This window comes from Larus michahellis, chromosome 2, assembly GCF_964199755.1.
Source record: "Larus michahellis chromosome 2, bLarMic1.1, whole genome shotgun sequence".
NCBI lineage: Eukaryota > Metazoa > Chordata > Aves > Charadriiformes > Laridae > Larus > Larus michahellis.
This window is the reverse complement of record NC_133897.1, coordinates 3,397,062-3,415,136: the sequence shown is the minus strand read 5'-3', so window position 1 is coordinate 3,415,136 and position 18,075 is coordinate 3,397,062. Positions and strand designations below refer to the sequence as shown.

The window sequence follows — 18,075 nt, the reverse complement described above, 5'->3', positions numbered from 1 at the left end:
GGGACACCCATTTTGGGGACACCCATCCCCGGGATACTCATCCCTGCCTAGCCGGACCTGGGACACCCATTTTGGGGACACCCATCCCCGGGACACCCAGGCCAGGGACACTCATGCCAGGGACACCCAGACCAGGGACACCCCTCCCTGGGACACCAATCCCCGGGACACCCAGGCCGGGGACACCCACCCCCGGGATACGCGTCCCTGCCCAGCCAGACCTGGGACACCCAGGCCGGGGACGCCCCTTCCCCGTCCCGTCCCTCCCGCCTCTCCCCTCCCCGCCGCTCCGCAGTGCCCCCCCCCGGCCCGTCCCGTCCCCAGCTCCCGCCTCCCGTGGGCGTGTCCCCACCGCCCCCGGCCCCGCCCCTCGGCCGCGGCCCCGCCCCGGCCCCGCCCCGCCGCCGGCCGGCCGCGCTCCGCCGGCCGCGCTATAAGAGGCCGGGGCGGGCGGCGGGGCCGCAGCGGGCGCGGCGGGGGAACGAGATGAGCAGCGCCGGCGCCGCCGCTGCAAGATGCTGGATGGACACGTCCTGCTGGGATGGCTCTCCTCCTGCGCGCTCCTAGGGCTGCTCGCCTGCGCCCCGCGGCCCTCCGCCGCCTACTTCGGGTAGGTGCCCCGCGCCCCCGCTCTTTAGCTCCTATTTTATGTTAATTTTTTTGCCCGATTTCGGGATGCTACCCGCACCCTCTTTCCCCTGGCGGGTGCGGGCATCCCCTCCGTCTGCGCTGACAGCCGTTTCGGGGGAGGGACAGCTCGGTCCCGGCGGCTCTCTCCCCGTCCCGTCGCTCGGAGCCGGGCCATTCTAATCCCCTTGGCGTGTGCCTGGCACCGCCGGGCTCTCCGGGACCTGCCGTGCTTTTCCCAGGCAGAAATTCCGCGGGCGAGGGAGCACCTCTTTTATTTTTTTCCCTGACCCGTAGAGGGGTGGCTGGAGACTTCCCCGCTGTAACCTCCACCAGCATGGGACAGCCCCCAAAATACTATTTTTTTCCACCAATTTAAGCCCATGCTTCAGCACCAGGTGCTGGCAAGCGGGGCCCGGCATCGCCCCGGTGGCCTTGTTAATTTTATTTAATTTTATTTAACTGCATTTTTTTTTGGGGGGGGTGCATGCTGCTGTCCCCAGCCTGGGACGGTGTAAAGAGGTGAGGGTCTCTCCATCGGGCTGAGCGCGGAGAGGCGCGGAGCCCCCCGCATCCCGCGGAGCTCACCTGTGCGCGGTGCAGGGGCGCAACCGGCAGGGGGCGCTCCCGGCCCGGTCCGCACCCGCGCAGGTGGATCCCGCTCCCTCCCATCGCCCTCCGGACCCCCTTATCAGCGGCGGGGGGCTGAACTGGGGGAGCCAAATAAACCCCCTCACCCTCTCTCTTTAAAGCCCCCAGCGAAGGATCTGCCGCCTCCCTGTCTGTGCATCCACCCCCTTTTGCTTTTTGGGGTGTCAATAGAGCTGCCTCTTGCCTTTTTCTTCTAAAGATTTGTCCCCAAAATGGGGTCTGGTGTGCGAGGGTAGTGGGGTGCGAGCACCTGGTTAAGACGTTTTGCTGCAAGTTTGCTCAAGAGTGAAGGTTCTTGTCACATTTTGGGATGTTGTGTTGTGACCGCTGGTAGGAGCCACTGGACCAGCCCTGGAGAATGTTTTAGCAGACTTGAGGGTTTTTTTCCTCCCCCCTCCTCTTTCCAGTAAAACGAATCCTGGTGTTGAGGCTTGTCCATTGCTTGTGGTCTGGCAAAGTTTTCCAAACAGTGCTACTTACATCTTCTCTCTCCAACTTGAGAACCATTTAACTTCCTGCTGCTGGGGCTGGTTTTGTGAGGAAACAGCCCATCCCACGTGCACAGGGTTTTGGGAAAAGCCCTTTTCTCCCCCAGCAGCACGCAGAGGGCTGCATCGAGCCCCTTGGCTTGTGTGGCTGCTGAAGGACCACCGGCACTGTGCAGTTGTACTGTGCCTTGGGGACTGATGGGGCTTGGAAGGAGTTTGGCTGTAACTCTCCTATTAATCCACGCGGTGCTGGGATCTGCTGTTGTGCAGCAGGTAACTCATTCCAGTTGCTTGCTTCTGGGATTTCTCTCCCAGTCGTGTGTGGCTGGTATAGATTTTAATTTCATTGTGAACACGCTGAGCTGAGGGAATTGTGCTGGTAGGTCTGTCCTGACCACTTTAGGTTATTCCCTCTGTCTCCGAAGGGCTGCTGGTTCTGATTTGAGACTCCCTCTCCAGCAATAAGGAGAGGAGATGCTGCCAGATGTGCACCCAGCCAGATGTGTGCTGCAGCGCGCAGTGAAGTTTGCTTATGCAAAGCATCTTGCTCTCTGGTTAGAGCCACAGCGAAGTAGCAGCATCTGCTGCTAATCTCCTCTTTGTTCTTCCCAGAGGCCTAAAGCAGAGGTTGCTCTTGCTTGAGCTGCTGGGGACACACGGGAATAGTCAGTGCTGAGGTCCAGGGTCCCCGCTAATCCCCAGCGATACGGGATCTAACAAGCGCGTGTGGAAAAGCTAAGCCCTCCTTGCTGTGGGCTTCTGGATATTGATAAGGAAAGGAAATTTTACCTGGTAAAAGCTGTATGTTCCTGCAGGGCTCTTGGTACCTCTGCAAGTGCCCCGTGAAGGCTGGTATTAGCCCTTCTTGCTGTGCCTAGAAATGTAGAATCATGGAATCATAGAGTTGCCTAGGTTGGAAGGGATCTTTCAGATCACCTAGTCCAACCATCAAGCTAACTCTGACAAAACCTGTTACTAATCTAAACTATATGTTTAGGCACTATGACTGCCTGTCTTTTAAATACCTCCAGGGATGGTGCCTCAACCCCTTCCCTGGGCAGCCTGTTCCAATACTTAGTAACCCTTTCCGTGTAAAATTTTTCCTAATATCCAGTCTAAACCTCCCCTGGCATAACACGTAGCCATATGCATGGAGGGACTGCTCTGGTGAGGAAGCACATCTGTTTATTCTGATACGAACCTTTCCTTAAAACCTGGATGCATCCCTCGTGCTGAACTGAAATATTGAAGAGGGCTCCATTAATGCAACACCCTTTCTAGGCAGTGGAAGGGACACTCCTTCCCAGTCCAAGGCATCATCAAAGCCACTGGGATGTCTCTTGGCCGCCAGCTAGACCCTCTGCTCCGGGTGTGAACATCCCCATCAGAGGAGGTGGTGGGGAGCAGAGCGCAGCCGGTGGCTGCGTTAAACAGATATGCCGTAGCTGCAGCTTTGCCGCTCTGTTCCACAGCATTGTGGGGGACAGGGACAGCTGTGGATGATCCCTTCCACCCCATCCCCAACGTCTTATTTCAGGGAAAGAATTCAGCGTCTCCAAATGCATGGCCCGGCGGGGAATTAGTGCCCGGGGACAGAAATTGGGCATGGTTACATGATAACAAGATTGTGTCAGCATGTAGTTATGTCTGTGTCTGCCCCACTGGGGCAGTACCCCAGTGGGAGGGGATGCTGGGATGGGGGGGGAAACCATGGCTGAAGGCCACTACCTCTCTGTATGTCTGGCTCTGGTGCCTTAGAGGGATGCACAAGCAGCCAAAAAATGATAAACACCCTCTGGAAGTTAAGTTTGGTGTATGTGAGATAAAGCCTTGGTGCAGATGGGGCCCTTCCTGCTTGCTCCATCCCCTGGTTGGGACACGGGCTGAAGATGACAATTCACTGCCTGGGGTGAAGGGAGGGACAGGCTTGTCCCTTGCTGAGGATTATGCTGGCAGCCTGGGTGTTGCCGACCTCGTCCCTGGTGCAGGAGAGGAGCAGGTGCCAGCTTGACCTGGAGCTGGTGCACAGCAAAGGCAGGACCTGAAGGGATGCTGATGGGTAGCAGTGAGCAGAGCCGAGTCCCTGTAGGCACCTACTCAGGAGGGGTCTGTGAGCACTACTTACTGGAAAGCATTAATTACTGGCTGGCTTCAGGGACAGGGTGATGCTACAGCACCTAAGCCTTGTCTGATATGAGACTTCATGATGCTAGAGAGGAGAAAACATGCCTGCAAAACTGAGCAGGACCTGGTGGCTTGTGGTGGAGTCACCCATCAGGGTGCCTGATGAGGATGGGTGCATTTTAGGGTAGGAGTCTGCATGGGAGACTGTTACTGCCTGACTTTATACCAGAGGGGGAAGCATTGCATTGAGATAAGCGTCAGCCCAGCCTGGCTTGTTGAGATGCACTGGCTGCTCTAAAAGTGAGCCTGCTTTTATGTTCAGCTGTCTCCTCTGCAGCTGGGCTGTCTGAAAACTAATTTGGACCATATTACGACTGGGTGGTGGTGGTGGGGGTAGCTTGGAGCAGCCCCAGTCTGCCAGCATCCCTGAGAAAGCATTGCATTTCACTTCTCTCTCTGCTTTTCTTGAACCTGGCAAGCTTTGGGTGTGGGTACCATCCCCTCCCTCCCTCAAATGTGATGAGGAGGTGGTGGAAATGCCATAGAGGCATCTGGGAATTGTGTTGTCTTGCACTCCTGGACTTTGGAAGTGGCAGATGACAAGATTAGCCATGCTGGGGGTGACAGGTGGGCTGATTAACTTCAGTCCTGCTCTGCCCCAGTGCCAATGGGGTGGCAAACTGGGCTGTGGGAGCTTGGTGCTTTCCTGATCTGCTTGGTTGGTGGCTCCGAGGTTGCAACTTGTCCCTGCCCATAAACCAAACCCTTCCTATTTCTTTCTGGGTGTTCTGATTTCTAGTCTGACTCGGTTTTGGTGCACCCCCTCCTTTTTTATTTTTTCCCTTTTCTTGCTGGAAGAAGCGTTGGTTTCTGTGGTTTGGAGTTTGCTCTGCTTTCTCCCAGCAGCTCTGCTCCCTCCGCAAACACTTGTCAAGACAGTAGTAATGTTACAAGTGGCTCATGCTTACATAGTGTTTATATTGACAGATTGCAATGTTCTTCATAAATGTAACTGATCTGTATGCTGCACGCAGGCAACAGAAACCCTTAAATGCTTGTGTGGGGGAGAGGGAGGGAGGGGAAGCATAGCTTGCCCTAATTTACCAACACATCACTAGTGAGAGCAGGTTCCTTACTCCATGGTAGGGGTTTTTTTGACGTGGGAAGTGAAATATATTTTTTTTCCCCCATTGGCAGGTGCAGAATAAGTACCCCGCTATGCTTTAGGCGCTGCTGGGGTAGAAATATTATATGCCCTGCAATTCTGGGTGTGATTCTGCTAAAATTACTTAGGAAAGAGTTGAATACTGAACTCGAAGGGATATTTGGGGGTTATGTGCACCCCAATGGGGTGGGCTCTGAGAGTTAGCATGAGTTTCTGAACTCTGTTGCTACCAGTGTGTGGCATTGGCTTGAATGTCACCTCCAATAAAAGCCAGCCCACTGGGTGCTGGCAGGCTTTGCTGCCTGTTTTTTCCAGCCGGCGGGATACGCTAGGTGCTAACAGGGCTGTTGCATATCAAGAATTTCTGTACCTGTCACTTGATGGTGGTGTGGGGCCATATGCTGACGTCTGCCGCTTGGGCCGAAGGCGTGTGAACTTCTCGGGGGAAGCCGTTGCGTAGCCAGGCCACAGCGTGTTGGCTTTCCAGACGCGCCGTTTGCCTCTGGCGTGTGTGAGATGGAGCAGCTGGTTCTCAGCACAACCCAAAAAAACAAAACCTGGACGCGGGTGGCGAGGGAGGAATGCAGCACGCAGGCAAACACAGCTGGAGCGTAAGAAAGCAGCTCCCGGGGGCTGGGAGGATGGCTTTGCCATCCCACCCTGAGGTGTTCTGCCTCTTCTAGATGGTGATACTGGTTTTTAAGGTGCTGGATTATTGGGTTTTTCTTGGAGTAGGAAGGGTGTGCCTGGCTTGGTTTGTTTTTTTTTTCTACTTCTTTTGAGCTGGGTGAATTGTCACATAGAGACTGATCTGTCTGAGTCCTGACTGGCTTCTGTCCCAAAATTGGCCTCTCTGGGTCGATTGGAAGCAGTGTTTAGCCTCCCTTCCCTTGGTAATGGCCAGGAGAAGTATTTGCTTTCTAGGTGCTTGAAGGTGGCACTGGAATTGAAGTGCCACAAGGATAGTGACAAACGCAGGAAAAAAAATTATGTACTCAGGTAAGATACACCAGACCTGCATCTCCAGCCTGGGGGACCAGGATCTGTCCCAAATCAGGCTGGGAAGTACATGGAAGCTCCTTCCACCTGCAGAGGGCTTGGTAGATGGAGCAAAACTTTATACAGCCAGGGATTAGTAGGACTCGGACTCATGTACTGGATTGACCATGTTGATTGAGACTTGGGGACCGCTACCTTGTGCCTCAGTTTCCCTTACTTGGGTAGACATTGGGGCCATTTTGCTCTGAACTCAATGGTGAGCATTTTATGTGGTCTCAGCCTAAATATTTCATGAGGGTTTTTTGCAGGGGTCACCAGCGCTACAGATGACTCCCCAGGGGGAGAAGATGCCTTGTTAAGAGACTGTTAGCTGCGTACTTGGCAAAGCAGGAGGAGGCCAGTGACTTTCTTTAATGTGACCGGTGATGCAGAACTAGACCAGGAATCTATGAGATTCTGGTCTCCTGGTGAAATGCCTGGTCAATGATTAACTTGCTTTCTGGAAGCTGCTAACAGCAATAAAAGGGAGTCCAGCCCCACAACCCCAACACAAAAAGCCCATGAGTGTTTAATAATTAAAGGCCTTGTGCTTTATCGCAGGGTAATGAGAATCGCCTTAAGGCTTATTCAGTGGTAGGTAATTGAATTAGGTTGTGGGATTGGGAAGGGGGAGGGTTCAGTGGAAGGTCTGGGAGACTGTGCGGAGAAGCCAATGTGATGCTCCTTAATTTGAATCTTTTTGACCAGACTGGGTTTTGTCAGTCTTTACTGCTTTCTTTTTTCTGTTTCATTAATCCACTGTACTTGCAGACATGATGTAATTGCCTCCTGGAGAAGATGTTCCTGTCCCAGGGATGCTCCGTTCCATTCCCTTCATTTACTGGGATACTGACAGTGTTTTTATTCCTGGTGTTTTCCTTGGTGAAAGGTTGATATTTAAAGGCTCACTGAGATTTTGGTGGAAAAACAAAGCCAGAAGACACTGCTGAACTCTATCTGTATTCTTGGAGGAGTCTGACTAGCTGGAGGAGGTACCGAACCAGTGAGCATCACCCGTGTCTCCACTGCATGAGGCAGTTTCTGGTGCAGAGCTGACCAGAGCCGTACAGGGGTGGTGGGACCTAGAAAGCTCAGCTTAGAATAGCTGAAGGCTAGACTTGCCTGTCCTGTCTCCCTCTTGTGCCCCTGTGCACAGCTACTTTCTAAGATGGACTTAGGTTGGAAAGGGGTTTTGAAGCTTTTTGGAGACTAAGGAGATGCTACATTGGACTGTCCCTATGGGAGAGACTGTCTTGAGCATGGTCTGAGGCCACCAGAGCTGTAAGGACTTCTGCTGCCAGAAGCCCCATATAGATCCTGTGCTCCAGTTACATGGGGCAATGTGGCACCTTCAAGGCTTGGGTTCTCTGGTCACTTGAGTTCTGTAGAGTATAAATGGGACACTCTTATCCTAGTGTTTGATGTCTAAGGCATTTGAGAGGAGACAGCTCAATGCATTAAAACTATCTTGACCCGCTAACCATGCAGCTTACAGCTACCTCCTAGAAAAAGCACTTTTGGGTGGGATGGCACTTGCTTAGTTCATACTAAAACCTATGTTAGAGACAAACTTCTTTTACCCCAAGTTCCCTGACTGTCTAGGTAGGAACCTGCCAGCTTCCCAGTGCTTTCCTGAGGGTGTGTGTTGAAGCAACCCAAGAATTCTCATGTACCTGGCTTTCCAGACTGCAAACACACTGCGCATCTGGCTTCCCTCCATAATGAAGCAGCCTTGCCCTCTGCAGCCAAAAAAGCTCTCTAGGGCCTTGTAGCACGTTAATGCAATTGGTTTCTCAATCTGAGGAGCTCTCAAGCAGAGGAACCAGTTGCACTATTAAGTGCTGATGGGACACTACTGCTCCTCATGCAGAATGTGGCTGCAGGGAGACTGGTGCTGCAGGTCCTGGACCAGCACGTGGTTTGGCTGCAGGTGGGGCAGGTAGAGTATGTTTTCCTGACTTACTGGACCCAGAGCTGGGGAGTCTGCTCAGGCAAGTTGAGAAGGAGCTAGAATTAAAATGCTGGGTGGAAAGGGTTAACCCTTTGGAAGCTGGGGTTTTTTTTGGGTTAAGTCTCAAATTTTTCTTCTTCCCTTGCTTTTAACCGTGCTTTTTAAGGTTCCCTCAGATCGTGGCTGTAAGTGCTAATAAGTCTTATCTCTTGAGATACTGTCATAAAATACACTTATGAAGTTTATCAGCCTAGTAAGCTTTACATTTTATTGTAATGTGTGTTTGCACTGTGCTAAGTGGAAGAGGGAGTATTTTGACTACATGGATAAACATAGCAGTTACAGGATTTGCTTTAGCTGATAGAAAAAAAAATCTATTCTGACTGATTTCCCTTTAGCTGTTGTGGAGAATTCTTTTTCAAATGGATCAAGCAGCTCCTGCGTGTGTTATGTGGTCTTCCACTCTGCTTGTGACCTTAAATCATTCTTCTATAAGGTGTGGGGAGTATTTTGTTAATTCGGTTGCTGAAGGATTTCTCTTGGGGGAAGGGGAAACGACAGGTTAAAAAAACTTGAACTCTTCCTTTGGAAAGAACACAGAGCAAAACAGCGCTTCTATATATCCACTAGAGAACATGCAAACTCAACAGTATCTGACATTAATGCTGAGTCTGTGCTGGCTTGGAAGGTAGCATGGAGTGTGCAGCTCATGTTGATGGGATGTCAGGCTGTATGGGAGTTGGCATGAAATTTTTTGAGCAGATTCATTTGGCCTAGTTCATTAAAATAGCATTAATTGGATAGCTAGATGCTTAGGGAGTTTGGGGGGGGTGGGGGGGATGGGGAACAAGCTTGCTCTGGCTTCTGCACTTGCCGTGCACTGGATAGACAAGTTTCACAATTGTAGCAAAAGTTTCCTTTCTTGGAAAAACTGTTCTGAGTCTTCCAGAGGCTGAAGTAGCATAATTGGCCATTTATTGTGCATAGTAGGAGGTAGGTTCTCGTGCTGTGGAGCAACATGTGACTTCCCCTAGCTGTGAATGAAGCACTGAGGTGCCCATAGGAATATCTGAGCTTTGCTTAAAAACCTGTCTGGCTAAGGCAGTACTGGGAGGAATGGGCAGAAGTTTAGCCAGAGCCTTGGTCTGCCTTTGGCAAAGAAACCTCTCCGAAACCAAACCGCAGATCAGCCTCCCAAAGCAAGTAGGGTCAAGCAACTCTTGCTTTTGAGACCAAGTTTTTTTGGAAGAGGTCAACCAATGAGCAAAAGAACTAGCTTCTATCTGTTCTAGGTCTACTTAATTTTTTCCTCCATTGTTGGAGTCCAGCAAAATTAACAGTTTACTTTGAGATACACAAGGGTGTGTCTTGACCTGTGTGATCCAGGGTGACCACCTGACCCCTGGGTGATGCCTTCATGTGTAACATGCAGGTAGGTGAGACAGGCTGTCAAGATGAGTTATTTTGATGCACAGAGCCCAGGGCTTGACACTGTGTTTCTTGCTTCTGTATCCTAAGAACCTTTTAACTTCCCCAAGAACCGGTCATGACTCTGCTCCAAAAGCATCAGCATTTCCAGATGAGCATCTACTGAGGTAGGCTCAACTATGTCTTCAAGAATACGTGTTCTAACTTCCAGTCAGAGCAAGTTTTTACCTTTTAAATTCCACCTCCACAAAGTGCCTTATTTATGTTCCCTGCTGTCATCAATCAGCTGTATGTGACAGCTCCTCCAGCTCTGCATGTGGGAGTGTGTTGGGTGTTGACACAGCCTGCGCAGGAGTACACTGGTGCTAGCTGACCCCTCCGTAGGCTTGGATCTCATGATTTGCTGTGGTCTTTGTACACTTCCCCACCTGATTGCTTAAAAGAAGCAGCACAGAGGCATTGCTGTGCCCCAGTCCTCACGGTTTGCCTACAGCTAATTCCCAGTGTAGATCTTGCTGTGTGAATCCCTGCTGAGTTGGGTGCATTGACTGGCTTTCACTATTATGGTGAGCTCAGGCTTTTAAATATCCTCATTGTAATGTCTTCTCTGCGGGTTGATATTTTTTTTTATTGGTGATCTTGGTATGGCAATGAAACAAAGCCAGGCAGCCCTGGTGGGCAAAACTGCACTTCAGTTAGAGATTACAATGGAAGATTGTAGGTGAATCTGGCTCTACGTGTTGCAGAGGACTCCTTGTGGGCTTTCCAGCTCCATCTTTTAGGATTACTGTTAGTAAAAACCTTGTTCTCTGAAGTTACCAAGGTGAAGTGTTCAACCTTGGCTATGCCGGAAGCTGAGCTTCTGGCGGCTTCATTTTACCCTAGTGATCAACACAATGCTTCACTTTGGATCAATGCAAAGACATCTAGTAGATGACTACTGGTAGGGCATGTTTTTTGGTGGATCTCTACCCTGCTTGGCCTTAACACCAAAGCTCCTCACTCTGCCTGCAGGAAGGGTAGATCTCTTGCCTGCAGGAGGTCTGACAGATCCTTTCCCAAAGTTTCTTGCTTTGATTTCAGTGTCTACTGAGTCCCATGGAAAACCAGTCAGCCCTGTCTCCTATGGGTGCCAAGCATCTTCTAAGGCAGAAACTGTCAGTGTAGTTGAGGGCACATCAGGCAAAGCGTTGTGAAATACTTGGGCAAGCAAAGAAAACGTGCTTCCACTTGAGGTTAGCGTGGGATGCCACTGTGTATTTTGGTGTTTCTCAGCTTCTCTACATCCTATTTCTCTCTAGCCTCAAGCACAGGTATCCCAACCCACCCAGGTCTGAGGAGGCCTGGACACCTCTCTCTTTCAGTAGTCTCAAAGGAGGCTTCTAGTGTCCCCCTCTTTAGGGATGGGACCATGTGTTCTCCACTGACCTGGGGCATGTCACTGCTCTACATGCCCCTGCCTCTTTTGGTGGCATTGCTTGGAGAGCTGAGCTTCTCCATTGCCTGGAACCAGTTTTGGTCTTGCTCAGGGCTGTGAGTTATGATGTGAATGAGTGAGCTGTGACATGTGCTATGACATGGGAGTGTTTGGGAGACAAGTTCAGTTCAGGGTGGGGTGTTTGCCTGTGAGCCAGGGCAGCTGGTGGGACTGGGTACCTGGGAGGCAGCTGAGAGTGGCTGCACTTAGGATGAGGATCCAACTTGGGTGAATCCTTTTGGGCTGATTTCATTGGTGTTGGCTTCAAGGACCTCTCCCAGAGCAATTGATGGCTTCAGTAGAGCTTGCCCAGCTCAGTGACAGAGTTCAGTTTACTGCTCTGCTGTGAGCCCTGCTCTGCTACAGCTCTCCAGGGCTGCCCGTCTCCTTTGACGAGAAACCCTATCCTGGAGCCCAAAACCCTCTGGGGACAGTTGACCAGAACTGATACTTTATTTAAAAGAACGGACTTGTTTTGCTTAATCTTGACAAAAATCTTTTCTAGCCCTAATCCTCTTCCAGTGTAAGGTGAGATCTTGAAATACCTGGCAAACTTATAGCATAGCTCTCTTTCTGCATCTCTGGGCCTCTCTGTAATCAAAGGTGAGGGGGGGCAGGGATGTTTTCAGCCCTTGCCAAAGATAAATCTCCTGCTGGGAGCTAGCAGGGAGCTATTTCCCAGTCTGTGGTTAGCAAGTTGATCTGACAGGCCAGAGGTGAAACAGCCACTTGAGCTGAATTACAGGGTCTAACCAAAGATCCAACACTTCCTTTGGCTCATTAGCACGCCTGTGTTGCATCCCTGGTGACTATTTCTATCTTCTGGCTTGTCCCATGTTGACTCTGGAAATCCAGCGGCTTAGCATGAGTTTGAAGAGAGGACTGAAGCTGAAGAGCTGCTCTTGGGAGAGCGTGAACTGGACTAAAGAAGGCTTTGAGCAGTTCCTGTGGTCAGTGTGACGTGGCTATTCTTTTTACCTGATTGAAGCCATAATCTCCACACTGCTTTCTGGAGCTGATGAAAACGTGTTTATAGGCAGAGACTTGTCTCTGCAAGGTGCAGGGCAGATGCTGGACCAAAGAGATTGCATTTGGAGGGGAGTGGGACCAGGCACAATCCTGCAGTTGTCTCCTGAGCTTGCAGAGGGATCAACAGCCATGCAGAAAAATCTCACTTGATGTACTGGAGATGTCTTAAAGCTAACTGCAGCCTGTCTCAGGGGATCTTGTGGTCCCAGTCTCCCGCAGTGCATGCACTGGGTTCCCTGTGGGCTGTCCCAGATGCCGCCTTGTGGGAGGTACCAGGGTAAGAGAAGGGCATCCTCCCTCAGCACTGCATCCCTTGAGGCACTCACTTGGGCTGCTGCAAGGCTCATGGAAAATCTGAGAGCTGGAACTGGCACTGGGAGCGGGGAGGTGAGCCTGAAGACTTGGCTTCTTCTGACTCATTGGAGCTTGAGACTGCAGCAGGCTCGATGACCCCACTGCACGGTGACACTGGCCATATTTTTACCATGCCCCCTAGCAGCTGGCTGGGGTTGGATGCTCTCCCTCTCAGACCATGCTGTAGGCAGGGGGGCACCGCACCTCATGGCAGGATGGTGACCCCAACCACTCCCAGAGGCTGACCGCTTTGATGTTGAGTGTGGTATGAGGCTGGTGAGCTGCCGTCAGGGATGCTGTGCTTCACTTGTTGTTGGACAGACCAGCAGCACAGGGTCAGACGCAGGGGGCAGTTGAGTAGCCTTGCTCAAACAGATGCTCTGCCCGCTGGTGTGGGACTGTTCACTCTGTTACCAGAGCTCTTTGGAGCACTCCTTTCAAGTGCTTTCAATTGAAGTGGCTCTAGAGCTGGTGTCTGATCTGTCTGGATGTGTTTAGAGGCCAGGGATAGGTTTTACCATGCTCTTCCATGGGGCTGAAGGGAGTGGAGAGACTGATGGGCATCTGCATGGCTTTGGGCACATCCATGAACCTCGGGGTACTTCAGCTTGTAAAACAGGGCTGCTCTCTGGGCGAGCAGACTGTGAGCTGAGCTGACTTGGTGCACAACCCTTGGCTCTTCCTGGGACCCGAAAGGACTGTTGTACTATGGACCATACCTGAAAGTGTCTTCTATGGGTGCCTGATGAAGCAGAGCCCTCCAGGTTGCAGTTTCTGTTCCTTTAGCAGCAATAAAAGGGAGGCATGTGCAATAAAGACAAATGCATGAGACATCTGCTGATGGCTTGGTGGCCTCTGAAATGCTAATAAGCAGGAAAACCCTGCAAGATCTGACTGCACAATGAGTCTTGGAGCTGAGGCTTCATTTTAGGGGTGCAGTGTTGTACCCACTATCCTCTCCCAGAGCATTGCTGTGAGATGCACGGCTGGATTTTCAATGCAGCTGCTGCCCTTGCATAAAGCACCAGCCACACACTGCTCTTGCTACTGTCAGCTGCCCGAGTGCCTCTGTTTATGTATCTAAAGCTTGAAGGCTGGAGAAGGAAGAAATCTGACCAGTGCAATGGAAACCTTCAATTCCCTGCGGTCCCAGGAGAAGAAGAGTAGCTTCAGGCTGGAGCTAGGAATGAACTTCATTTGTACACTGCCTCGCCTCTCCAGGAGGATCAGCCAGGAAAAATATCAACAGTTCCATTAAAAAGTCTGCTGCTTTGCTAAAGTAGTGGAATAAACATACCTGTAGGCATAACGGCCTGAACCGCACAGGAAACATTAACTAGAACGAACACACGCAGACTTGCTCCCTCTCCCCCTGTATATCTCCCAGATAAAAAACACTGTGCCTCCATGGTAATGTGTAAAGCAAACAGCAGCTGGGGGGGATTATTCTTAGCTGGGGCAGAACTGGCTTGGATCAAACAGAGGGGTTTGGTGCTTTCCTAGAAAGGCAAAACCTGTGCTGGATGCTGCTGCCTGCTCTCGGGGTGGGGGGGCAGGGGAACCTGTGGTAGAAGCTGGGGCAGGATGGGGTTTGGAGTGATTGATAGTGCTCTCTTTCGTGCCTGTCGCCCCTTCTTAGCTTCCTTTTCCCTGTTTCTGTGGGAACTGTGTGGGATTGAACTGTTTTTGCTCTAACCAGTTGAAAAGCTGGGGTGGAAACCAGTGGGAAGTGGTTAACACCCTGGGAGCTTGCAGAAGAGTAGGGTGGGTGTGATGGCACTAAATGGGGAAACCAACTGCTCCTGACCCTTCCTGTATGGTGTAGATGGTCCCTTCAGTCCTCCATGGAGCTCACAATATGTCTTGTGACATCGCTGGGATGGTGGGAGTAGAGACCTGCAAGCTTGTGTTCCATATTTCAGTGAGGGGATGTGAGCTTCAAGCCTGGCTTGAATGAGAGATGCTGCCAGTGCTTCTTGGACCAGCAACTTGGTCCCGGAGCTGCCCATAAAAACAGCTTCCCCCTTGGCCATTCCCAGCATATGGTATGCACAGAAAATACATGTGGAAAATGCCTTCGCTTGCAACCAGATGGCACCTGTCAAGCACAAGTAGACATTTCTATTAGTGTTCTTATTTGAGTGTCTTGGACCACTCCCAGCCTCTGCAGAGCAAAATAGCCCCGCTGTAGCCTGTCCTCCCAGAGCAGCCCCAGAGGCAGATTGATGTGATGATTGCATGCTAGAGACAGTCCCTGTGCTCCCAGGCCTCATCTGCACAGCCACTTAGCACAACTAATCTGAACTGACTTTTAAAGTGGATTAGTTCAATTACTCTTAACTAGCCCTGGTGGAAACACTCTCCTTGGGGGGATTAAAGAGCCTTAATTCACTTTAACATACTTGATTTCAATGCAAATCAGACTAAACTGAATTAAGGGCACTTCAGAGCCTTGCGCGGGAGGCGCTCCTTCAAAACTGATGTTGTTTAACCACCCCACTTTGCATTCCTGTGCTCAGTTCATTCCAGTTAGCATTGCTGGAGTGTCCCCTTACAGATGACTAATATAGGCAGCCTCTCAGATATAAAGCTGCAAACATACTACCTAGGCTAATGTGTGAACCAGCCCCTGTGAAGAGCTCCTGCCTCTGCTGATTCAGTGCTTTAAAACACTCTGGCTGGGTAATTTTGAGGTGTTTGCTCTGTTTGGGTTTTTTTTGCTATTTCTTTTTTTTTTCCACATTTCGCTTTTTTAATTCTTCAAGCTCTTTGCTTTTTCACTTAAAAATGCAGGGCAGTGAGTCACACCCCAGTTTTTCTCTGTCATCCTTGACTCGCTGGATAAAATGTGAGTATTTCACCAACAGTGCACTCATCCTTTTAGCTCAGTAATTTAACTCTCCAGCTGAAGATGAGCTGTGGTTGGGAAAGAGATTGGCCTCTGCTTCCCTGAAGCTTGAGTGAAAAACAGTCATTACATGCGATGCCCCGGGCGACAGGGCAGGATAATTCTTGCTTTGGAGAGAGTTGGGTGGGACAGAGGTTTTCTTCTGTGTTTTAAACATCAGATAATGTGTGTCTTGGGGAGAAGAGGGGAATCCTGCCAGCATCGAGTGAGGGAAAGATCCCTGAGAAAGGGGGAAAAATTGTCACAGTGTGTTTTTTCCCTTCATACTGACCCTAAACTTCAGCTCAGCTTTGCAAAGGCGAGAGGAGGTAACACTGACTCCTGTGCGGATGAAGTTCTCCATCCCCTTGCCTGTATCCCTGCAGTCCATTAACTGATTTAATACCATCCTGACCCCTTGGGCTTCACCTGAAACCCCTGTTTTGCTGCTCTGGTCTTAAATTTAATCCATACTGAGCGTCTGCCAGCAGCCCGGGGAGGGGATGGCTGTTTGGCACAGCTTTGCCATCTTTCACAGGGACGGTGGCTGAGGAAACGAAGGGTTAAACCTGATCACTGAACTGAGTGCCAACATTGCTCTTGGTAGTCTTCTTCAGCTTGCCAGAGTGAAGGTTTATTTTGCTAATAGCCCTGTGTAACTTCACTTTCCCTGCCTTGCATCTCCCCCGGTTATGATATTTCAGCTCCTCTTAGTTTAGCATCATTTAAGAAATAGGTGAGCAGTTTGGGTGGTCACAGGAGCAGATGGCAGCTATATGAGCTTTTTTTCTTGGGAGGGGAACAAACTTTCTTTAGCTCAGGTTTTTCATGGCTCTTCATGAGAAGTCCCCTGGTGCCCCGCAGGCTGTGGAGAAGGGAACAGGGATTGAACACAAGTGGGATGCAGATGCTGCTGCCCTGCTGTGTTGGGGCTGTGAGACCGCTCTGTGCTGCCATGCTGCAGCTCTGAAATCCCTCAAAAGACCCACTGTGCTGCTGTACAAAGTCTGCATCTCACCTACGGCCATGGGGATGACGGAGGAGAGGCATGTCCAAAGCTGCCAGCAGTTCTTTTCTAGCCAGGCATTTGGAGATGTTCTGGGTCTGTTGGGTTTTAGCTGGGGGAGTAAAGATGGAAGGACACAGCACCCTGCTGTGGGTGGATTATAAACTGGGCCTGGAAAGGTCTCAATTTGCAAATTCACGAACAATTGCTGACAGATACTTTCCCACACTAACTTTTCAAATGCTCAATGGAAGCTGTTTTCCTGTGAGCCTGGCTGCTTTCATCAGTGCTGTTCTCTGGTTGAACCATAAGGTGATTTCACCTTATTTTCTTACTACCAAGGAGCTCCTCCTTCCTTCTCTGTAGCAGCTTGTGTATGGCTGAAGAACATCACCACGTTGGTCTTTGGTCCCTGAGCTTCTTCAGGCTTGGTCATGAGGTGGGCACAAAGAAAGACAACATGGGTGTTTGCTGATGTAGTTATGTATTAAATCTGGTTTCTCAGGCTAAGTCTCCTAGAGTAGTAGTCAGTAGCCAAGTCTTGGGAGGTTTTTTTCTTATTCTTGCTCAAGGAATATCCTCAAAAATGAATACTCTGGTATTCCAGAGAATACTGGTATTCTCTACCAGTATGGGGAAAAAAACCCCAGTCTTATAAATTTATTATAGGTTTTTAATTACATGAGCCAAGACCTCTGTCTTGCTAGGTTTTGGTGGCAAGCCTTAATGAATTTAGCACCATGAGGTGCTGGTGTTTCTTCCTTTAAGACATGAGGTCATTAACCTCATCTCTAGCATCTCTAGGGGTATTGCTCTGGGCAGTCCTGAAAAGAATACAGCTACTGAGCACACATCACATCTCGTGTAAGCAGCCAACTTGTAACTTCACTCCTGAGAAAACACCAAGTTCTTACTGAAAGGAGATGTTTCACCTAGGTGCAAATTTTTACCTCGGGATGGTGCTGTATTTTAACCTCATGATCTGTGTGCATCAATACCTCCTGCCAAACTGGGCCAACAGTAAAACCCCCTCCTTTCCTAAGGATGCCTGGAAAACCCTGGGGGACCTGTTGGAACAGGTCCAGCGGAGGGCCATGAAGATGATCAGAGGGCTGGAGCCCCTCTGCTGTGAGGACAGGCTGAGAGAGTTAGGGTTGTTCAGCCTGGAGAAGAGAAGGCTCCAGGGAGACCTTATAGCAGCCTTCCAGTACCTAAAGGGGGGTTACAGGAAGGGTGGGGAGGGACCCAGGGAGTCCTTCAGGGAGCCCGTCAGGGATTGTAATGATAGGAAGCGGGGCAATGGTTTCAAACTGAAAGGGTAGATTTCAATTAGATATTAGGAAGAAATTCTTTACTGTGAGGGTGGTGAGGCACTGGAACAGGTTGCCCAGGAAAGTTGTCAATGCCCCATCCCTGGAAGTGTTCAAGATCAGGCTGGATGAGGCTTTAAGCAGCCTCGTCTAGTGGGAGGCGTCCTGCCCATGGCAGAGGGGTTGGAACTAGATGATCTTTAAGGTTCCTTCCAACCCAAAACATTCTGTGATTCTGTGTGGTTCTGTGACCTTTCCAGCGTAGCTCTTTGAAGGCCTCTCTGAGGCTTTGCTTGTAAAAGTAGGCTTTTCAGTAGAAGACACCAAATAAGGTTGCAGGTGCTAGGAAAAAGGTACTCCATTAGAAAAGAGAGGCCAGCTCCCCTGAGGAATTGCCATCCCTCTATGCAGCAAGTTGGAGGTGAGGATCTGCTTTGGCTAATTAGTCTCCTGCCTGTATCTCAGGGGTGTCACTCTTATTGAAAGCTTGTGGCCAAAACACCTCAGATATCAGTGACTGAAGGCAGCTGGTGTTTGATT

At 50.4% G+C, this 18,075-nt stretch overlaps 1 protein-coding gene across 1 annotated transcript in view; it reads left to right on the top strand.

Annotated features, from left to right (window-relative positions):
* Positions 1-430: 430 nt before the first annotated feature.
* The window catches only part of WNT9A (Wnt family member 9A), a 62,269-nt gene continuing 44,624 nt past the window's right edge, over positions 431-18,075 (top strand). The window contains exon 1 of the mRNA XM_074573891.1: positions 431-610. Coding sequence (XP_074429992.1) covers positions 516-610 — 95 coding nt within the window. The 5' untranslated portion in view covers positions 431-515. The remainder of the gene's footprint in view (positions 611-18,075) is intronic.